This window comes from Heptranchias perlo, chromosome 34 (genome assembly GCF_035084215.1).
Source record: "Heptranchias perlo isolate sHepPer1 chromosome 34, sHepPer1.hap1, whole genome shotgun sequence".
NCBI classification, from domain to species: domain Eukaryota; kingdom Metazoa; phylum Chordata; class Chondrichthyes; order Hexanchiformes; family Hexanchidae; genus Heptranchias; species Heptranchias perlo.
The window spans coordinates 17,804,482-17,828,893 of NC_090358.1; the positions used below are offsets into that span (position 1 = coordinate 17,804,482).

General features: G+C 39.7%; 1 protein-coding gene across 6 annotated transcripts in view; it reads right to left on the minus strand.

Moving 5' to 3' along the window:
- LOC137301857 (protein unc-13 homolog C-like) overlaps positions 1 to 24,412 on the minus strand; it is a 514,180-nt gene that overhangs the window by 101,925 nt on the left and 387,843 nt on the right. For all 6 annotated transcript variants that reach the window (XM_067971546.1, XM_067971545.1, XM_067971544.1 and 3 more), the window contains 4 exons: positions 8,392 to 8,518; positions 4,227 to 4,323; positions 3,895 to 4,038; positions 3,415 to 3,492 (listed from right to left, as the gene is read on the minus strand). In XM_067971546.1, coding sequence (XP_067827647.1) covers positions 3,415 to 3,492; positions 3,895 to 4,038; positions 4,227 to 4,323; positions 8,392 to 8,518 — 446 coding nt within the window. The remainder of the gene's footprint in view (positions 1 to 3,414; positions 3,493 to 3,894; positions 4,039 to 4,226; positions 4,324 to 8,391; positions 8,519 to 24,412) is intronic.

Genomic DNA, 24,412 nt, shown 5'->3' on the forward strand with positions numbered 1-24,412 from the left:
CCTATTCTCTGCATCTCGCTCCCTAAACCTCTCCATCTCTCCTCTCCCTACCCTTTTTGACAAAGCTTTCAGTCATCTCTCTTAACTCCGCCACCATGCTTCTGCATTCGTTAATTTTTATTTTTCCCTCTTTTGTGGTTTTTGATGTTTTTCTACATTAAAATCATTCTATCAAGAAAAAGTGCTTTATAAAGACCTTTCTCGTAGTTTAAGAAAGTAAGATTATTTTTGATTTAATGCAACTCACTTGTGGTCTCGGTAATAAATAATTTTTGCAAAGATTTTGTTTTGTGCTTTTCTGATGAGCTTTATGAAGTTTTTGACGGTAGCAACCAGAAAGTATAAATTGGCCTAATTAAAATTGATTTAATCATTATATTTGGGCAAAAGTCATTTAATTTAAGGTCATTTAAGATAAGTTTCTGAAGAAAGAATCAAATAAATAAGTGGGCAGGAACTGATCATACTTTACCTTGCAACATAGAAAAATGTCAGCATCTGTGTGAAAATTTTGACAAATTTATAGTTGAAGACCTCACTGATACTGGCAACTTCATTTGCATATCCTAATTAAAGCATATAATTACTCTAAACTACACAAACAACATGCCATATGTGCAGTGGGATTCTGCCAAATGTTATTAATTCAGGCTATGTGAAGGGGATGCTTGAAAACTGTAAAAATCTCTGTTCAGATGCTAAATGTGGTAACAAATAAATATGAATGGGACTGAAGAGTGAGGAGGAATAACCTGGGTGCTGATGTTCATTATCGAACAGTCCTTTCATGACACAATATAAGGGTTTGAAACCAACCCAGATGATTGACATTCAGATTCTTTTCTTGCTGAAAGCTCTTAAAGATTACTAGTTCTAAGTGATATAATGGGCCAGATTTTGCTGTAGCAGGGCATCGAACGGCATCTGCCGTTAGTTAGGCTTGCCACAGCACCCTTCAGCTCAAAAAATGTTTTGTCCATAAAGTTGCTGAAAGTGCGAGCTGATAACGTCGCAACAAGGGAAACAGGGCATCTGGAACCTGAGTGAACAGGGCAAGCAACAGGGTATCTCCTTAACCGATCAGATTTAAGCATTGGGAAATCAACAGCAGAAGGACTGAGAAGGAAGGTTAACTACAGGGGTGAATTCAAGATCAAATCAGATACAGAAAGAGAAATAAAGAGAGGGAACGAAAGATTGGATTATGAGAAAGGAAAAAAGAGACAGAAAGGGAAAGTAAGAAAAAATATTAAAATTTGACATTTTTAAAATCTCCCCGAAAAATTCAAAACTTGAAGGAATGAGACTCCACACTTGTAATAGTTAATTTCCGGTGCCAGAGAGATTGAGGGGGTCATCATTAACACTTATCACACGTTAAAAGGGTACTTGTGCTTGCAATTATTAGCCCTAAATATCTGCGGCGGGATTAGTTCATATCTACAGCGCAAATACAGCAACTTCTTTCCATTCAAGGCAGTCAATGGTGAGGCAGACAGCGAAATGCCGTTCTCGCCAAGCTAACAGCGGAGCGGCGCATCTCGGACAGCAACTTCTGGATATTCGCATTTAACCACGCATCCGTTCCTCGCCTGAAGTTGCTGTACCATTTACGCATAAATAACGGCGAGGGCCATTAGCCTCACCGTTACTTTGACAGCAAATCATCTGGCTCTTTAGTCTTCATCCATACAGGTCGACTCATTACTAAATTCGGCTGAAGAGCAGGTAATGATTTTCTAAATGTAGTGTTGGGGACAACTTAGGAAAGAGGTCTTCATTACATTTGATCTACGTTATACTGAGAGAGCTTGATGCTGGAACGAGGTGGAAAGTCTGCAGCAATATGACTCTTATTTTTAGTAAGCAAACATAAAACAACTGTCCTTGTTACATTGATTTCTAATAAATTTCATATTTTATTGGGCTGGAAATTGCTTCAGCCGGCGTGACAAGGCTGAAAATACTTACCTCGTGGTCTCTGACGTCTGCTTGCTCCCTCTTCAATTTTTTTTTTAAGTTCAGCGCTGTGATATCAGCGCACCTTCCTCCGTATCGATAGAGACGGTGGGAATGGAAGTCACGCCCACAGAATCTGTCAAGAAGAGAAGTCACGCCCCCAAATAGGCAAGTAGAGATCATTCCTTTACAGTTAACTTCTGTATGTTAGTTTAAATAAAAATTTAACATATCTTATTATAAAAAGCCAAGCAAATGATTTAATTTAATGAAACTTACAGAAGTTAAAAGTTTAAAAAAATTAATTTTAATTTTTACTTTTTTTTAATGATCAAAAAATATGAATGAGTAATATGACATTCCACCTTTTTAAAATGTAATTTTTTGTTGTTTCTCAGTCATTAACAGTCATCGCGCTTTTAAAAAGTAGAGTCGAGCTGGTATTTTCCGGCGTACCTTTTGGTGGCGTAAGTATCTTCGTTGCAGCTGGGCAGATGGGTAAGCTTACGAATATTTAGTGATTTTATTGACTTTAGTGTAGGTGGCCCTTTAATTCAGATCCGGCAAACCACCGGTAAACCAATGGGAGCAAGTTCACGATTTTCGGGTTTTAGTGCACGTGTGTGCATTCGCGAACCTGCTCTCTCCCTTCGCTGGTGGAGAGAGAGGACGCCATTGGTGAACAGCGTCCACGGGTGAGTAATTTCTGGCCCTAATTTTAGATTATACAGTCCAAATGTTAATAACTAATAAACCAGAAGCAATGAACAGTTCAAATAAGTATTCTTATTTTAACGATTCATTACTTCTCATTTGTAATTACTTTGCCAATAAACGGACAAGTGCCTCCTTCACACACATGAAATCCCTATAGCAAATAATAGTATGGAACTAAAAGATTTCATTTATTATGGATTCTCTATTTCTAACAGCAATTAAATTGACCAACTGTATATCTTCTCCTAAATTATTCCATTAATAAGATGCCACCTTTTGTACAACTAAAATAGCTTTCCAGCTAATATAAAATGGTATGACACAATACAGCAAACTTCAAATGTCTGTATCACTAAATTTAACATAGTAAAACACAACTTTAATTAAAAACTGAAATTAAATTGTTCACATATCTTTGCATTTCCATAATAAAAAATTAAAACATTGAGCTCCATTAACTACAAACCTAAAACGAAACATTCCGCTTAGAGAAACTCAGAGGGAACATTATTAACAGTATCAAAAATAAGCTCACTTCTGACTAATATAGCATAAACCCCTTTCCCCAGAAGTGGTCATTTGACAGACACAGCATTCTCATGATTGCCACTTCTGTGTTGTGTAATTTGGGTCACCAGTAATGAGTAAAAATACACTGCTGTACTCTACATCAGCACTGGTAGTAAATTTTGTTAACACAATAAAGGATTCACAAGCCATGTACTGCTCTTTACCTACCAGTTTTTCCTTGGAACAATACGAGTTGAAATCTTTTGATATAATCGCAGCATATTGGAGCAGGACTTTACTTATAGTCTGCAATGAAAATGAAAAATATGACTATCGAGTTTCATATAAGTACAGTCCATGTGATTTTTTTCCAAGATAATTATAGGACATTAAATACTTCATAGATTCTAGCATAGTATGAAAAAATAATTTTGTATTCGAGCACTCAGAGACTGCATTTTCTGTTGCCTTTTTACAGTTATTGTAAATTTACTTTTGTTGAATATCTTCTGGATGTTAAAAACATGTGAAAAAGTTTCCTTGAATATATCTGTTAAAATGACACAATGATAATCCAAGGAAGAAAGTAGAGTAATACCTCTGCTCTTCTGTTGACAGAAACTACACAGATGTAGTAATCACCATATAACACATTTGCCACTTTTTAACTTCCAAACTTTTGCGTCTTAAGATCGTTAATGAATGTACCTTAGCAAATCTTCTCATGAAATGTGCCAGTGCCTCTGGATTAGGGCATTCAAGTTTTTTGATAATCTCAAAGCTTTGATTCAGTTGAGTAAAGACATCCACAACAGAGCAAGAGAACAGAGCATGCTCAGAAGTTTGCTGGAACTGGATTAGAAAAATACATAATCGTTAATCTCTTAAAACAAGTTAAAGCAAAGAGAATTCTTTCAAATTTAGTTTACAATAAATTCTAACTGAAATGACATTTACAGTTGGTGTAAAAATTCACAAAATATTCATAAAGTACTGCGTTTTATCTGTGAGGGAACCTATATAATGATTCTGACACTTGCCCCATCTTTTTTGTCTCTCTCAAGTGCTCCATGAAGAAATTCCATTGATACATCTTCATTTTCATCCAGCCAATCGATGGCAAAGGGTTCAAACCACCTGAACAAAAATCAGATGATGATGTTATATTAAAATGCAAGATTATATTTATTTAGTGTACCATCATGAAAATATTTTCACTAATTCTGTAGGACTGCTAAATATGCCACTTTACCCATGCTTTCGAAGAGGCAAAATACTCACCTTTCATCTGCTTTAGTAGTTGTTCTCCAAATGGGGATTATATTCCACTTACCATGGGTGAAAGAAGATACACAACTTGAAAAGTGAGAGTGACACCAGTTCTATTAAGAGACTTTTCACTTGCGAATCACTTGATCTTACTGGAGCTATATGGCTAGATTGTATATAACAGTTTCAGTTCTTTCAACAAGAACTGGCATACATTTCAATCAATAATACCATTAAGATGCCTTTCCCTATGTACCAATACATATATCACGATTTCAAACAGTTATATAACGTTAAAAGAATTTGAAAAGGTGTTGTAAAATGACTTGATGACAATAGTAGAATGGAGTTCACTAGCTAATGAGCCAGTCATTGCTTTCATCCTGAACACTCAGAATTTTAAGAAACAAACAACTAGGGTGATATTTTGCCCAACTGTAGTCCTATCTATGTAGTAACATAGAACTTAATTAAATGTCTACATTGTGGAATCAATTCTGTCTCTAGGGAGCAGAATAGAAGGGAGCTCCAATTCAAATGAATGTGGGACACTCTTTTAGGCAAAACTTAGGATATGACAAACGGCCAATCTATCACAAAAATAACTAAAGAGAGGCCAACTGGTCAGTGGACACTAAGATCCAGGACCCAGCACAAATGGTGTGGCTAGATTCCAACTTCATGATGATAGCAGCTCATGCGACATTTCTAGCCAACACCCTCAGACGGCTGCTCATGTTAGAAGCAGGTTACAGCACCAGGCTGTCTACACACCTTCAGTGGTGATGCAGCCTGCTGAAGAGCCCACCTGGAACTCAGAAGCTCTGAGGCCAGGTTCGCCTCATTCCCAGGAGGCTCATGATACCACAACACAATCAGGCACATTGGATCTCCACATCCCTCTGCACCTGGATAGGTTTAAGAACAATATTGAGACACACCAGGAGTAGAACAGTGATTAAAAAGACACACTTGCTGTAAATATATATGTGCATTGTAAAACCACTTTGTGATATGAAGTCCAGTGTTCTGAGGTAAGTCTATTTGGGTTTTGTATTTGAGAGGAAGTTTGGAAGTCATTTGCCATGAGACCCACGGTTCTTTCTATGCCTCCTTAAGCTGAACTCTTCCGATACTTTCTCCAAAGAATGGCTTTTCTGATGGAAAGGTATTACCTAGTTGGTTGTCTTATCCTTTGCTGTGAACTTATCTTGTTTGCCTCTCTCATTTGATCTTCCTCCTGCTCTTGTTTTGCCTCCAGCATAGGTGAGTGGGACTAATTGGATAGCTCTTTTAAACAGTCGGCACAGGCACGATAGGTTGAATAGCCTCCTTCTGTGCTGTATGATTCTATAAAGATATAAGTGGGAATGGCCACCTGACTGGATCAGTAGAGAGATGAGCCATTGATGGTTGACCGCAGAGGAGCCAGATTGTTGTGCATTAATGATGCAAGCCCCTGGAGGAGAACTTTGCTTAGTGCACTGGCAGAGCTGGGATAAGATGTTTACAACCCCAGAAACTCTCAAATGTAGGTGGACATGAGTTCAATCCAGGGCAAAATTTAGATCTAGATTTAGATTAAGGTTAAGAAGTTTTTAACTATACTTCCGTTTGGCCAGCAAAATGACTTTTCCCTTCAAATGGAAGCTGAATAGTTGCTGTTGCAATTCCTGAAGGAGAGTAGAAAGGCATAACAGGCAGTATAATGCAACAAAACACCATGAAATGTGGACTTAGCCATTGAGACAAGGGCCTGCTGATGCTATAGCATTTTAGCCTGCATCAGTTTAACAAAGAGGAACAAGAAATGCTTCTTTAAAAAAGGCCTTTGTTAAACTAAATCAGTGACTGCAACTTTGTTTTTACATAGAATTTACAGCACAGAAACAGGCCATTTGGCCCAACTGGTCTATGCCGTGTTTATGCTCCATACGAGCCTCCTCCCGCACTACTTTATCTAACCCTATCAGCGTATCCTTCTAGAAATCCCTTTCAAACAAAAGCGACTTTGCCAATAGTTTTTCCTGTTTGTTAATTAAAAGCCAGGTGCAATGAATCGTACCAGTCAATCTGTTCCCCTATGGTCCTTATTATATTAATTATTATTATAACTTAGATGAACAAAACATATCCAGTGCATCTGGTAACAGGCCATACATGCTCAAGGCTCCAGCGCATACCTTCTGCACACAAGAATGTCCATACATCTTATTCTCACTTAGCTAGTTTAGGATGAATCTATGAGGCAACTGACTTTCTGTAATGAGGGAGGACTGGGGAGGCTGACCGCAGGATTTGCTCCTGCATTTGAACTAAAAGGGTCCAATGAGCCTGGGAGAATCCTATACAACCATTCTAACAAGAGGGTAAAATCTGAAAGCTTCCCTGCATTGAGCTGCATAGAATTCAGTTGCATTTTCCCAAAGGGATGAGGGCATGAGAAGGCCGCTAAATCTGGCAGGTTGTGCCTGTACACTATCTGAAGTAAAAGGCTTCACTGGGGTCACTGGAATCCCAGCAGGAATAACATCTAACTCCTGCATCATTCAGCCGCTAAGTGCCTCAGTAAACCAAGCACTGGCTTCTGTAATAATGCTTCACAGTCACAGAGGAGGTCATTCCATTCGTGACTCTGGCCAGGGCAGTTGTGGAGCTGTGAGCAGGGTGGGAGTCTAACCTAAGGGAGAAGGGTTCAGTGGGTATTTCTCCAACCTTACCAGAAGGCCCTACTGCCTAAACTTGAATCTTTTTGATCTGTATTTCAGTAATACGACCAGTAAATCAAGACTTGCTTTAAATGCTGTTTTTTGTAATTTAGTTAGCTGATTTAACATTGCTTCTTCAGAAACACCTATAACATTTTCAATAAAGTAAAATTATTTGTCCAAGATTCCATCAATATGATCATAATACTACATACAATAACTACCCCAACAACCAACAATAGGAAGTGAAACTCTAATTTGTGCGAGATGCATTTCTTCATCTTTGTTTTTTCTCTATCTACAAGCCAATTACTACCATATATCCTCCTCCAGCTGAGAATATATGAAGTGCTGGCCCACATAATTCTCTACAGTCATCTTCAATGCCACTACAATCAGCTAGCAGGAGGCACAATTCCAAAGGATAAGTCAGATAAGCTCAGTTTTTCCACTTCTCAGATAAAATACATTGCCAGTTTTATTGCTTAATGAGCACCAAAATCCTTATGTGCAAGCTCACTGATACCGCACAGAGCACAGAAGCTAAAACATCTTAAGTCAGTCATGGAGATCAAAGTAATGAAATACGTTAAGATGTTAGCACTATGCAAAACTTTCATTCGAAGGAATGGCATAATCATGCCAAATTCTGAGACATATAAACAGGATTCGAGATCCGGAGATAGCAGAGGCTGAGGAACTGTTCATGGTTTGGATTATGCAGTCTGCCACATATGGAACGATTGATCAATAATGATAACAAATGATGTGTTCATAATTTCATCTGATTGATTACGATTAGACACCCGGGGGGTGAAAGTCAACTTCGGAAGTAATGCAAAATGGACGATAGTGAATTGGAAAAGGAAATCGGGCAGGGTGTAAAACAGGCTGCCAATTCACTATTGCCCGTTTTGCACTAGCGCCAAAGTGGAATTCCCCCCCCCCCCATTACTTTTCCGCCAATAATTGCAGGATTAAAAAAAAAATGAAATCTTACACCTCCAACATTATGAAAAAAATAGCAGCATCATATTGTTTAATAATTAGCAATTTGAATAATTTAGGCTTAAAGTCCTAAATGCAACAGACCCACTCCCTTATTCTTATACATTTTTTCCTCAGGTAATGGTAACCCATCAGCTCATGTATGAGGATTTTTAGTGGCTGAAGGATATAACTATGTTCTGCATGATAAATAGAAATGAATAAAAATGTCATTACTTACAAAGAATATTCTGCTACAGAATCTTTGAAAGCTGGGAGATCTCTCACATATTCATTGTAAAACCATTTCACTTTGAAGTGCAAATTCATATAATCAGTACTTTTGCATAATCGATGTTTTTCGTGATCTGTTATAAAGCACAGAAGGAAAATGTCATATTTTTATATTTCTCCGAATAAGAAAATGCAATAAATGGATTCTGATTCGTATTCTTCTACTTTAATAAAGTTTACCAGTGTTCAAGTCTAACATTACATTTCAGTTATTAAAAAAACTTAAATTATTAAAATTTCTATATAGTGGATTAATATCACTATTTTCCTTTGGTCACTTGCAAATGTTAAGTAATATACATCTTGAAATTGATAGCCTATGTAATAATTTGAAAAGAGTAACAAAGATTGCTAAAATTAACATTCTGTGGAATACTGTCACTATAATCATATATAGTGACACTTAAAACTATCTAGAACTTTGAGATATAGCCACAATTACAGCCACAGTGAACTTGAAAGACTGATTTGCCTTTATCTATATAAAGAATAATGTCACTCATACTGAAACTGCAAATAACTTTGTTAGGATTTGACCAAGACATAACTATAGTACCTTCCTTTTTTTGAGGTATGTAAACAGATACGGGGAAAAATGTGAACTCCAGCCATTTCATGTGGCTGAGGAAAAACCCGTGCTGAAAGCCTTTACGATAGTCAACTTGAGGCTCCTATTAGCACTTCCTGCACCAATAAACGTCTGATGAAATGATGAAAGAAATAGCTGTGATAGGAACTTCCCAATGACTTCAGCAAATCCTAGTATCGAGAATTGTCTGTTGACTAATCCTGTCAACTTTCTGTGATAATTTTATACTCACTCCAGGCTCCAATTCTGCTAAAGCTGCTTTTACACGGTCAGGCAAATTAGGCTAGCTGCTTCACCTCTTTCAAGGGAATGAATTAAGAGCTATGTACATGTATACTTTAATACATCCACAATGTAAATCATGATTTTTAGCAATTACTACAAAGAACGTATTTACGGTGGCAGCACGCCAGTGCCAATAGCTATGTTTTAGTGATTACCGTTAAGTATGTTTTTTTTTAAAGCTAGACAGTGCATTATAAGGCACACGTGTAGCATGGAAATGCTGGCTGAAGTTATATTGTAACCAGAAAGAAGGAAATGACCTCAAGGACTATCTATCACTGGAGACTGTCTTCCTTAAAGATCTCCTACAAGTTCAGGATGGCATCAGGTTGCCCCATTATAGTTTAGGAAGGGTTATATCAAGAGCATTCAATGTTGCCCCAAGTATGTAATATAATGGGGAAACATTTTTAACATGTTCTTATTTGCCATTATTACCAATAACAAAAGCACAATGGGCACTGTCTTGGCTATTAAAACCTAGGTATGCTTCTAGCAATTTCCAACTCATTTGTGAGTTAATTTATATAAATGTACTGCCACACCAACTGGCTACCTGCTCTCTTTTAAATATAGGTTAGATTTTACTCTTTAAAAATGTAATTTCTAATGTGAACATATCAGTAAAAATGGAAAACATGTGCTGCGGAATCATGAAATGCTGTACCTTCCATGAGAGAAGACAGCCCAATAAGATACCAATTATACAACACCACTCACTATACTTTGTATGCTTCCAAAGCTAGCATTAGAAAATGCAGTGTACCTCTATGTTATCAAGGTGTTTCAGCTTCACTTCAATATTTATTGATTTATAATCCCAAAAAGGATTTGCTTAAAGCACTGTAATTACATTGATTTTTCTTTCTACAGTAGCAAAAATATGAAACCCGAACTCTAGCTAATGTCTTTCTGCAAATTTAATAGCTGTAATTTTTTGCTTCACTATATACACATACAAATTGCACTTTCAGAGAAAACCAAATTTACTGCTCATAACTAAATGCATGGTTAGTCAGAGTTACTAACACAGAACTAGTTTATGTTCTAATCATGAAACACTGATGAGTTCTATATACTAAATGATTTTACTTTCACAGGAACATTGTATTTAAATTTTTGAGTGGATCCATTACTTCAGATGTCACACTTGATAGTCAAAAGTATATTATAAAAACAGAAAAGGGAAGGCCATCATTTCTTTCTGACCTGGAATTGGAAGTTTCCAAGCACCTTCCAATCTGCAAATCTTCCCTCACCAAAAAACAATTAAGATCAGATTGATTTCAGGCTGTGTTTACTTGGCCATCACAGGATAGATACAGATGATGGAAGTTTATCCAACCAGAGTAAAAGTAACTTACATCTGTCTATCATGCCCAGTTCCCCTTGAATGAATCTCAGCTTTTCACCTCCACTACTGTACTAAGAAGACGTTCCCAAGTGTTGACCACTTTTTATGCAAAGTTGTTCTTCCTAATATCTATTCTAAAAAATTCTTTCACCATTTTTAACCTATGCCCTTCACTCAGTGTGTGTTTTTCATTTCATTACCAATGTTAACGTCCTGAAGGTTAACATTTCACAATCTATAGATTTCAAATATCTGCTGCTACCAAAAGTTCCTGTGGCAAGTATGGAAGATTATTTAGTGTTATTATTTGTTATTGTCTGTGCTCAACTGAACAGTCACTAGTTTCAGAATTTACTTGTTCTATTTACATTATGGGATGGGGGTGGGGGAATTGTTCTGCAATCCCACACTTCCAGCGGGAAGCTGTGCTTGCAGAAGACTGGGCTATAACATTGTAGCCCCGATTCTCTGACCTGCAGTGGCTATGAGTGTTTCTCCCTGCTGGGAGGATCTCAGGATCTCACAATCACCCTTTACTGCTTCAACTGCATCATTTCCCATGAAATATCAAACATTTTGCTGTCTTAAATGTACCTTCTGAAAAAAAACTTTTGCAACTGTTAAGGAAAGCAAGAGTAACAAAATTCAAAATGTTTCAAAAGGGATGTTTAGTCGGGTACAAAACTACAACACAAAGCAAATTCAGATTTTTTCCCCCCTTTCCTGAAAATACCAACGTATGCTGGGGTATGGTTCCATACCCCAGCATACGTTGGTATTTTCAGGAAAGGGGGGATACTTTACATGTGAGCCTTGAAAGTGAGTGTTCGGCTGGGTTGCTTGACTGTGATGGGCATCGCAGCTGAGAGGTTGATCCTCTCCTCATCTGACACCCACACATGTGCATTTTACAACAGGGTTACCGAAGAACAATCAGGAGCAGGAACATTGGCTGACTTTTTGTCCCTCTCTTGTCTGGGGTGTTGAGGCCAATTGTACAGCTCCGTACCAAGCTGTGGCTGAGGTTAGTTTACCTGGCGTAGATCAGGGTTTGGACCCGCAAGCTTCCTGGCACAGTAGTTCATTGGGTGGTAAATTTACCCAATAGCCCATTGGCCAAGCTTGAAAAACATTCACAATTTTGTTTTTTTCCTGCTGACCAGGGCATAAAATGAGGGAATGTTTCAGAAAGCAGAGAAAATTATATTGCTTTAGGGATAAATTACAGAGAAAAGTATAACTTGGCTATAGGATTCACATAAAATGTTTTTTTTAATAATTAGCACCACCAGTTTTAATTTTTTTACTCCAACCGATTTATTAGAATCAAGATGAAAGATTGTGAACAGTGATAAACGCAGCAGTGTACAGTGGTGTAAAAGCATTCTAATGGTAATACCTTTTTAATTTAAAGCAATTAGAAATATCCTTCAAGAAAAATCATGTAGCAAAACATTGTGTAAATAATTAAGCAAAGCTTTGAAATTCTGGAGGTGTTGTTGAAAAGGTGTTACTTTGCTCCGCTTTGTTTTCACTATTCCAATTTTTATAACTAGCTGTAGCGTACCAGGTAAGCTCAGCATGGAATGATGCAGTTGTGCGCTCCCTTAACACATAATAGGGAGAGCCCTTAGTAGGAAGTGTGTCAGTGAGTGGCGTGGTGAAGAGTTCTGAACATCTGGGTGTGAGGGTAGAACAGTTTGTCTGGTGTTATGAAGAAGCATCAGGTGTGTGCATGAGAGGGCATTAATTGCGAGAGCAATGCTGGAGTTTGGAAGTGACAGCATGAGAAGGACAACTGAAGGGTGTTGCAATGATTGGGTGAGAGGAATGTAAAGCGGGAAAGGTCAACATTTTCATTGATGCTATCACAGTAAAATGGTGCAGGACTATACTGGCAATGACAACAAGACTATGAATGGAAATCTTACCCTAGTAGCCCAGGTCAGGTCGTTCAACTTCTTTTTTGCACTGCTTTCAGGTCCAAGGGGCTAACCATCTGGCTCAGCCACCTCAGACCATCCTTCCCTCTTTCCATCTTCTCCCATCTGATGGAAATAGGATATTCTTCCTTCTTCTTACTTACTCCACTAACACCTCCAGGTCATTCAGTCGAGCTTCACAATAAGCACTGCACCTCCCTTTAAGAGGTGCAGGCCACCAGGAACTGAAGTCCCTCCCCCCCAAATGGGTGAGATGTCCAAACACCAGCGTGATTCATGCTGACCGCTTGTCCATCAGATTTTAGTGGTCGTGCCTCACACTGACGTCATTCGGTGAGTAACATGGTCGCCCATCCACTTTGTGCCTGTTTTGGGCACAAGTTGAAAGTCTTTCAAAAACTTTTCAGCCAATCAAAAGCTTGGACTAATGGGTCAAAGCCAAGAACATGCTCGGCCGCCAAAGCCAGGCAACATTCTGATGAGTAAACTCGCCCTTGGCATTCAGAGGGTCAATTACAAAAAACAATTATGAGCTCCAAGACCACTTGCTCACAACTACTGACCAATGAACTTAAGTCTGAGCTTAAATAGGCCAAAAATTGAATGGTTTCCAAAACAGATAGGACTGTAGAAAGTTATTCAGTGGCCTGAAAAAGGTCCCCATGTTGAAGGTGCCCAGGAATGAGGGTTGCACGAGCAAGGGCAAAAGTAGAGATGAGCCAGTAAAAAATTATTAAAAATGAAATTACTTACCTGATTTTGTAGATATGGTGTCTTCTTGCCACAAGGTACCTTGTACTTTACAACATTAATGAATCTTTCCAATGTATTAATTTATTAAAAGGAAATGCTAACAAGGTACCTTGTACTTTACAACATTAATGAATCTTTCCAATCTATTAATTTATTAAAAGGAAATGCTAACACTATAAAATAGGTCTCTACAACAACAACAACTTGAATTTATATAGAGCCTTTCATGTAGTACAATGTCCCAAGACGCTTCACTGGAGTGATTATCAAACAAAACTTGACACCGAGACACATGAGGAGATATTAGGACAGGTGACGAAATGCTTGGTCAAAAAGGTAGGTTTTAAGGAGCGTCTTAAAGGAGTAGAGTTAGAAAGGCGGAGAGGTTTAGGGAGGGAATTCCAGAGTTTAGGGCCTAAGCAGCTGAAGGCACGGTCGCCAATGGTGGAGTGATTAAAATCGGGGATGCGCAAGAGTCAAGAATTGGAGGAGCGCAGAGATCTCGGAGGGTTGTCGGGCTGGAGGAGGTTACAAAGATAGGGAGGGTCGAAGCCATGGAGGGATTTGAAAACAAAGATGAGAATTTTAAAGTCGAGGCGTTCCTGGTCAGAGAGCCAATGTAGGTCACTGAGCACAGGGGTGATGGGTGAACAGGACTTAGTGTGAGTTAGGATAAGGGCAGCAGAGTTTTGGATGAGCTCAAGTTTATGGAGGGTGGAAGATGGGAGGCCAGCCAGGAGAGCATTGGAATAGTCAAGTCTAGAGGTAACAAAGGCATGAATGAAGGTTTCAGCAACAGATAAGCTGAGCCCGGGCTGGAGACGGGTGATGTTATGGGGGTGGAAGTAGGCGGTCTTGGTGATGGAGCAGATATGTGGTCGGAAGCTCATCTCAGGGTCAAATAGGACGCCAAGGTTGCGAACGGTTGGTTCAGCCTCAGAAAGTGGCCAGGGAGTGGGATGGAGTCAGTGGCTAGGGATCGGAGTTTGTGGCGGGGTCCGAAGAGAACGGCTTCGGTGTTCCCAATATTTAGTTGGAGGAAATTTTTGCACATCCAGTACTGGATGTTGGATAAGCAGTATGACAGATCAGGGACAGTGGAGGGGTCGAGGGAGGTGGGGGTGAGGTAGAGCTGGTGTCGTCAGCGTACACGTGGGACCTGATGTCGTGCTTTCGGATGATGTCGCCGAGGGGCAGCATGTAGATGAGAAATAGGAAGGGGCTAAAATGTTGTTGTGGCTTTAGCGACATGTACTCTCTAGGTGGGCTGAGTATATTGACTGCACTTGCATTATTTGGCTGTGCTTGGTTGGTAGGTATACATCAGTGTCTTGAATGCATTAAACAGCAATAGAGTGCTACTTTTTAAGCTTGCAAAACTCAACTAACACTTTCCAGTTCTATTTTAACACTTAAAAAAATTTAATTCAGCTATTCTCTTAATTACACCAAGTTTAGAAGATAGATACCAGAATATTGTAATGAAAATTTGGAGCTTTCTCAAAAAAACTCACAAAATATATTATCATTACTTAGTATATACAATTAATTGCAATCTATAATAAATAAAAATATTTTTCTAAACAGCTGCTCACCATCCAGAATCTGTAATTAAAGCATTTGAAATTTGGTAGCTACCCAAAGCAGTGAAATATTGCTGTAATTTATATGTTGATGTTTCTGTTGTTTCCACCTCTTTGATTTCAAATCAATAGTAAAGTCAAAATGAATAATTTAATTATCTATTGGCCATTAAAATAGCAATTTAATTTTCTTTCTTCTACTGCAACTAAGCACAGAGCATTTGACGTTCAATTTTAAAAATATTTGTACACACACTGTTTCAATGAGACCAAGTTCTCTCGACTAATGATAAATACTTTCTTTGTTATGTAAAGCTGGAGCTTATGTGCTGTAAGTCTTTCAATTTCACAATGTGGCTTTCCCTGGTTCCTTTTTTAGTGGGAATCTTGTCATGGCCAGTCAACAAGTTTTGTATTGCAAAGTTATCTGAGGCTGACTAGACATGGAGTTACTTTGCCACTTTTTTTCCGATTATATCAAGTCAAGGGGAACATCTGCTGGATGATGCCTTGGAGACTGTTAATCACTATCCCTCAAACATGGCTATATTAGTTAAGATTATTGCAAATAATCTGTTGGTGATAACATGGGGACTTGATATAAGGGTTTCTGACTACTGGGCCGGTGGGAAACACACTGGCATTATTTAATTGGTGACCAATGGTGTTCCTCTAATTTCTGGTGCATAAACAAAATGTTTTGAAGAGAGCCCTATTCTCAATCAGCCTTGCTGTCGACAATGACCATGGATGAAATTCAGGATTAAGTTCCTGTGGACCAATACTTAAGGCTGAAGCTAGAGTAAGCATCATTTTCCCTGGTTCCTACCTTAATGTTGATCTATTTCGCTGGTGTAAAGATCTTAATATAGATTAAGAATAAGGCTTCTTTCAAAACATTTTGTTTAAGCTGCCTACTTATCTGAAAAACAGAAGGTCCATTATGACAGTTTGGACATGGCTAATTTGGCCTTATCTGTGTTTAGTAATGCACACTTATGAGTTACAAAATCTATCAATTCTATTTTCACCATTTGGACTCGAAGTTAACTTTATGCTTGCCTCCAGCTGTGGAACATATCTCTCCCACTGGAGGATATGCTATTTGTCTGTACTATTTATGAGGCAGAACTATCTGTATTATGTGTGAAATATTTGTGTTAAATCAATACAACCCTGTATTTATACATGCTTGATTGCAGATTACTTATAGATCATGACAGCTCTTCTAACTAATCAGAAAGACCACAGGAAGTCCTTAAAGAACACTCAACCAGATGTTTGGAATATGTGCTTTTATCTAGACAGTGTTACATTCCCATGGTAATCCTGCATCAACTCCAGCATTTAAAAAAAAGTTCCACTAACATCTTGCAATTCTAGGGTACATGAGGAAGTATCAGGAACAAGTCAATATGACATTGCCTTTGAGTATCATCATAAAATTATAGCTTTGCATTTTACCAGCTCACACATCTTTTGCTAGTGTAATTCTAGACATGACTGTTGCTGCTATTAGTAGACCAACATTTCACATACTCGTAAGATGTGCTTCTGTCACTATTTTATTAAAGGCATTAACCCTTGAAAATAAATATTACTAGTGATTTTTAGGCTTAGAAATTGGGGAATTGGGTGGTTCAGTGGGTTAGCACACAATCCTTTTATCTCTTGGATAATCTAGCTCAGGGTGATGGGATGGCACTCTGCTCCCTCTACATTTCTGGCTGCAAAGATTCTACATAAAATCACTTTGCGTCAATTTCAGAATCTGGAAAATACAATCTGTTGCAGGAAATAACTTTGCCCCAATGCTTTCATCATGTCATAGTAGGTTCCCTGAGATAATAACAGCTCATGATGTTAAAGCGCCTCCTGACTGTTACTCTATTCCCTCAATCAAACTTAAATACAAGCGTACGGACTGGCGATACATGAATTAATTAGACTGTCAGCCCACAGCACTGGAAAACAGTCAACTGGCAAACTTGGAACTTGAGATTGTTGGTGTTTCATTAGCTTTATTCCTGTATAATTTTCTTCTAGTAGCTATTAAGCTCCTCTGTCTCATGTCTTATCAACATTGATGTAAAATTTCATATCAAAGTGTCTTCATTAAGGTGACACATGAAGCATACAAAGTTCTTGGTCTCTAAAAGATGTTGAGTTTCCTATCTGCAACTATACAAAGTGAATGAGGTAGAGGAAGTGACATCACAACTTAACAAAATTCAATCTTGAGATGTGGGCGTCACTCACAAGGCCCACATTTATTACCCATCCCTACTTGACCCTGAGAAGGTAGTGGTGGGCCTTCTTCTTGAACCACTGAAGTCTGTGTGGTGAAGGTCCTCTCACAATGCTATTAAGTAGGGAGTTTCAGAATTTTGACCCAGCGACGATGAAGGAATGGCAATATATGTCCAAGTCAGGATGGTGTGTGACTTGGAGGGGAACTTGAAGGTGTTGGTGTTCCCATGCACCTGCTGCCCTTATACTTTTGGGCAGTGGAGGTCATGGGTTTGGGAGGAAGCCTTGGTGAGTTGCTGCAGTGCATCCTGTGGATATTATACACGGCAGCCAGGATACACCAGTGGTGGAGGGGGTGGATGTATAGGCTAGTGAGTGAGATGCCGATCAAGTGGACTGCTTTGTCCTGGATGGTGACAAGTTTCTTGAGTGTTGTTGCAGCTGCACTCATCCAGGCAAGTGAGAATATTCCATTACGCTCCTGACTAGTGCCTTGTAGGTGGTGGAAAGGATTTGGGGAGTCAGGAGGTGAGCCACTCACTGCAGAATACCCAACCTCTGACTACTTATCAGCCCAAGCCTGGATGTTATCCAGGTCTTGCTGCATGTGAGCATGGACTGCTTCATTATCTGAGGAATTGCAAATGTAGCTGAACACTGTTCAATCATCAGCGAACAGCCCCACTTCTGATCTTATGATGGAGGAAAGGTCATTGATGAAGCTGCTGAAGATAGTTAGGCCTAAGACATTGCCCTGAGGAACTCCTGTAGCGATGTCCTGCTGCTGAGTTGATTGGCCTCCAACAACCAAACCATCTTCCTTTGGGTCTGATATGACTCAAGTCACTGGAGAGTTTTTCCCTGATCCCCACTGACTTCAGTTTTACTAGGGCTCCTTGGTGCCACAATCAGTCGAATGCTGCCTTGATGTCAAGGGCAGTCATTCTCACTCACCTCTGGAATTCAACTCTTGTGTCTATGTTTGGACCAAGGCTGTAGTGAGGTCTGGAGCTGAGTGGTCCTGGTGGAACCCAAACTGAGCATCGGTGAGCAGGTTATTGGCAAGTGCCGCTTGACAGCAGTGCTGACGACTCCTTCCATTACTTTGCTGATGATTGGGAGTAGGCTGATACATTGACAATTGGCCAGGTTGGATTTGTCATGCTTTTTATGGACACAACATACCTGGTCAATTTTCCACATTGTTGGTTAGATGCCAGTATTGTAGCTGTATTGGAACAGCTTAGCTGGGGATGTATCTAGTTCTGGAGCACATGTCTTTAGCATTACAGCAAGGATATTGGGCCGGTAGCCTTTGCTGTGTCCAGTGCACTCAGCTGTTTCTTGATATCACGTGGAGTGAATCAAATTGGCTGAAGACTGGTATCTGTGCTGGTGGGGACATCAGGAGGAGGCCAAGAATGATCATCCACTTGGCACATTTGGCTGAAGATGGTTGCAAATGCTTCAACCTTGTCTTTCGCACTCACGTGCTGGGCTCTGCCATCGCTGAGGATGTGGATGTTCGTGGAGCTTTGTTAGATGCTTAATTATCCATCACCATTCACGACTGGAATGTATACGGAATGAGAAACATAGGAAACAAATTATTTCTTGCCAATTTTCTTTGTCACAGTGCTACTGCCTTCATAATGAGCAGCACGTTACTTGTGTGGGTTATTCAGTTTGACATTGGAAGTCTGCCATGGGCAAATTTTAATCTCATGCACAATGTCTTAATGATCAGCTGTTGGTAACATTTCCAAGTTTTTGAAAGCTCCATTAACATGTAACTGCATAATGCTTTGGAACATAAAACATTCTGGGTTTCAGACAGAATCCTGAAAGGACCTTCTGGCACCTGGTCATGGTTCCAAAATCCTAGCGAGACCATTATTACAATGCAAAAAATACAGTTTGGACTATTAGATGAAGTGGTGGAGGGTATTGATATTTGCTCCTTCCATTGAAATCAATGGAACCGTGAGCATACATATGAACATTATCCATGCTGAAGCCAAGTTGCATATATATAACCTCTTAATAGTTTGCATACATACAAACCTAGAAAGTTAGCAAGAGCTGAACAACAACTTTAAAAAAAGTTGACAAGACCTCAAAAAAACAACTCTGAAACAGCCTTGAATGTAGATCTTTGACAACATTACATTGAAAAAGGCAGTGGACTTGGGCTTCTCAAAACTCACAGGTTTATTAGAAGATATTGGGAAAAATTGCAGCGATTTCCCTTCATTTCTTACAAAGAAATTGCAGGCTATTGTGATATACATTGGTTATAACTTGTTAATATGGTTAACACGGAGGAACTCTTCTTCCCTTCTCCTTAGTTTATGGATGCACTTTTCTTCTCCCCCCTCCCCCTCGGTTCACACTGGCACTTTACCCCCCAGTTTATTCTGGCATTCTTCTCTCCTGCCCCCGGTTTATTCTGGCATTCTTCTCTCCTGCCCCCAGTTTATTCTGGTATTCTTCTCTCCTGCCCCCAGTTTATTCTGGTGTTCTCTCCTGCCTCCAGTTGAGATTGGTATTCTTCTCCTTTTCTCTGTTCATGTTGACACTTTTCTCCTTCTCTCCCCTCAGTTCAAAACAGCACTCTCCTCTCCTTTTCAGTTCATACTAGCACTGTTGGGGGAAATGCCCTAATTGCCTAAAATTGCCACATGCCCAGAGGCAGTTTATTATTGGGGACATAAAGATGTCCTACCTTATCTAGACCTATGTGAGACCTTTTGTGAGCAAAGACCTGAGAAGCTAGGGAGTAATCGAGAAGCCTGGCATGTCTATGTGCCAGTGATTGATTTGGAGGTCATCAGGGATACCAACAGGGCTATGCAAGGTGATTGACACCAAAAGAGCTGAACTCTTCTAACACGTGTCACTCAGATTAGTCAATAGTGTTTAGGAGGTTGCTTTAGAAATTAAGGATACATAGAATTCTGTTTTTTGACACTAAAATCAGTCTTCAGTTCTTAGTTTAGTCCTAATTCTATTTATTTTACTTGTCTTTGTAGTAGAAGGTGTAGGAGTTCTTTGCCTTGTATATATAGAAGGGTGTCCAAATAAAATCAGAAAATCCATCTCTGATAGAGAGAAAGGTTACAGAAATTAAGATTGTATGGCTATACCAGCCAAATATAGGTAGTTAGTTATAGGCGTGTCTCTTAGATGTATGTTTTCTTGAAATCAAGGGAGATGTGATTTAAGCCAACCATTGCAGATACAGCTACCAGTGTGGAAGGCAAATTTATCCAGGAGCATAGGATCTAGGAGAAATGGATTGCACCTCTACAGACAGAGGCTCATCACTCGGATGTCTCAGAAGGCTAACACCATCTCCCGAGAGGAGGGTGAGGCAACCATTTTATCCACGCCAATTTATTTGGACAAGATTGTATAAGTTCTGGAAACATTGCTAGCTACAAGCACATAGACTTTAATCTATTCAACAGACTGGCTATTTGTTGCTGTTAACTTGTCAGCTATCTAAGGAGCCTAATCCTAAATTAATCTCACCAATATATATCAATCACAGACACTAATCTCAATGGTAATTTTACAAATCAACAAGCAGTTAATACTGAATTACTGTAACCTCTTACTTATTTAATTAATTATCCCTATCTATTAATAGGGTTATATCTATTAATAGGTATACTCAATGTTTAAGTTTAAGGGCTGCTAACTATGATTCTAAGCTTAATAAACAATTTGTGTTCATGACTTTGTTGTCTGACATTTTTGATAATTGGCAAGGGTTAATTCATTCATTCTTCACGGATATCTTTAATCACAAAATATAATTTTCTTTCCCCTTCTCTCTCTCTCTCCCTTCCCCTGCCCCCCAAAAGACACAGCACTGTTCTGCTTGAAAACTAATTAAGGAGCAATCAACTGAATAGCAAAACATTTTAATACAGTAAATATCTAGCATTGGTCAGCAGCCAACAAATGATCTTTCAACCATATTAGCATAGCAGCAGCCTCAAGGGTATGACAGAATGTTACACTCTGAAAGCCAGTCACTGAAGCATTAGTTTTTGGAATTACCAGTAATGTCAGTTTTCTTGAGAAGCCTTATCTGAAAGGTCTCATTTGAGTGGTAGTTAGGGTCTTGGAATAGTCACTCCAGAGCTTTAAAATTGATTTTAAGCTTCAAGTTTTAATTTACAGTGCCCAAAAAGAGATAATCGCATATGTTCTGACTGGAAAACAATTAAAAACACGTAGAGGGTCTGAAGTAAAGATAATGCATGGACATCATCATACAACCGCCTGGAGTTACTGCCACCCATATCTGTGGTACTAATCAGGTGGTCAGCAGCACCTGCCCTTTTGCTGCTGCTGCTCATCTCACTGACATCACAAAAATTGGACTTAATGCCCACTTTTGGTCTGCCCTGCGGATGTGTCTGGAGTTGGCACATGGTCTTCAGTGCTGTGAAGCCATCCAGCATGGTACTGCAAATGTGGGCAGCAGATTGATCCACTCGAGCTGCCATCTGTCTAACATGGGTACCCTGCAGATCACTGTAATCCAATGTTGGTACTGTGCATTCTTGGGAGATGCCTTTGGTTCAGCTTACCTTGCCTGATCTAGTATGGTTATTTAACTTTTTCTAGCACTGAGCTGCTGTATGTGGGTTGTCCTTGTCAGTGCTGACTGCCTTGGCCACCTCCTTTCACAACCCCTGAGCAGCTCATCTTAGCTGCCATGTCCCAAACAGGGCCAGCCACCTTTGCCTTCCAGCAGCATTTCTACAGCTGTGTCAGTGAATCAGAGGGCTCTCTACCCTGCTGCAGACTTCACAGACAATCGAGCAGAAAAAAAACCTTTCAGATCTGCTACAAAACTGATTTTCTGTGTTCCTTCACCTTTAAGCTACTGCTGGGTTTTCAATCTTACGGCAGAACGCCAGTGATGTGCCAACACGTGATCTCCCAATAAGTGGCATTCCAGTTGCTTGGAACTTACCCACAATATTTAAATTAGGCTGACCCCAGGAACTGCAGTGGGGTCAGCCCACTTAACATTTTTCCCCATCTGAAAACCCAAGCTAACATGTCACAACTACAGATATAAACCAAGTTGCATCGTAGAATCATAGAAGTTTACAACATGGAAACAGGCCCTTCGGCCCAACATGTCCATGTCGCCCAGTTTATACCACTAAGCTAGTCCCAATTGCCTGCACTTGGCCCATATCCCTCTATACCCATCTTACCCATGTAACTGCCCAAATGCTTTTTAAAAGACAAAATTGTACCCGCCTCTACTACTGCCTCTGGCAGCTCGTTCCAGACACTCACCACCCTTTGAGTGAAAAAATTTCCCCTCTGGACCCTTTTTTATCTCTCCCCTCTCACCTTAAATCTATGCCCCCTCGTTATAGACTCCCCTACCTTTGGGAAAAGATTTTGACTATCTACCTTATCTATGCCCCTCATTATTTTATAGACTTCTATAAGATCACCCCTAAACCTCCTACTCTCCAGGGAAAAAAGTCTCAGTCTATCCAACCTCTCCCTATAAGTCAAACCATCAAGTCTCCAACTGGTAAAGCAACTGACTTCAAAAGACAGTGTTAAAGCTCATCAAAGCCACCCACTGAAGATGATCCATGGAAGACTTTATGCACTACTCGTTGTCAACTACCAAAATCTATACTACAATACTCTGGATTTGTGTTCTGAAGACAAGGTATGTAAAATTAGCAAAATTTTCTAGAAATAAAAAATATGAATGTGTACTGGATTCAGAGAATATTTACCTCGGTATATTATAAAATGCTCCCCTGATAGTTCAGTGGCTTTACCTAATGGGTAGCTGAGTTATATAAATCGAGGATGGTCCCATTTTGATTGCTGTGCTAACTTGGTTGATCTCAGCTAGGGCAGAGATAGGACTGAAACAATGTCCCTGGATTAGGAGTTGAAAATTAGCCATGGTTTCCAGTCCTTATTATTATCCTGATTGTTACCCCTGATGGAAGCACACATTTGTAGACATTGGGTGAGAACAGTATTTGGGCTCAGATGCAATGCCACTTGCCGGGATAATACAGCTGTGGCTATTTCTGGACCCTTTTTAGCCTTCTTTGGAAACCTGTGAAGGGAAGACGTTTGGAAGGATTGATTGGGAGGAGCTGGTCTTTGTGCCCAATCATTGATTGTAGAGACAGGCCAGATTTCAGCCCACAATTCCCTAGAGTTAGGGAGCTGGCTGAATAGCTGAATAGCAGTGTTTGAGATTGGGAAGGCTGATCCCTCCTACATATGAAGGTATTTGAGATATATTAGCAACTCTTTTCTAGATTTGATGTATCTTGTACAAAATCAGAAAGGACTGAAACTGCACTGAAATCATTTGGATTAAAAGTAAAGAGAGTTCCAGTTTAATGGTTCAGAACACAATTAGTCACAACACCATCCAATATTATTAGATCACTGGAGCATGTATGTTGCAAGTTGGTCAATGCAGCGGTATGTTTCTAATCCCTAGCAGTCTAGTTGTGGTGAAGCGGGAAAAAAAACGATGTATTTGACTCCAGATGACTGATTGATTTTGAGCGTGTGGGCAGGAGGTTGTTAGGTAGGTAGACCCTGATACTCTAATGGTGCCCATGGCAGTCTTGGGAAGGCTGTTCCCCAATCACACACCCACTGCTAACTTCAAATTCAGGAAGAGTTAGATTTTGTGCACTCAGAATCTGAATATATCTGATTTTCAGATGTCTACTTAATTTCTTGACAGGTAAATAATTTGCTAAATCAAGGAAATTACTATGGTCTGTTCATTAAAAGAGTTGTTACTTTAGTTCTTACTATAAAAGAGACACATTGGGAAGGATTTTGATCTCGAGCCGGAAGGTAAGTTGGCAGGTTGCGATCGCAACAAATTTGACTTTCAGGTTTCGCGCCTGGCAGCCAGCCTGATTTGGGGGGGGGGGGGGTCCATCAGATGGGCTGGGACTTAGAGATCAGAACTCGCTGGAGGTGGGGATCCCCTATCTGGGGGGCAGGGCAGCCCATCGCGGGGTCTTGTCAGCCAGGTGAGCTTGTTGGGCCTGGACAAAGCACTCCTGCTCCTCTGGGCCCACAAATAGTGCAATAAAGGCACTCACCTCAAGGTCCTCCCTGCCTGCTTTCATTTGACGTGAATCGGAAGCATTTGGAAACCCAAACCGGTAAGG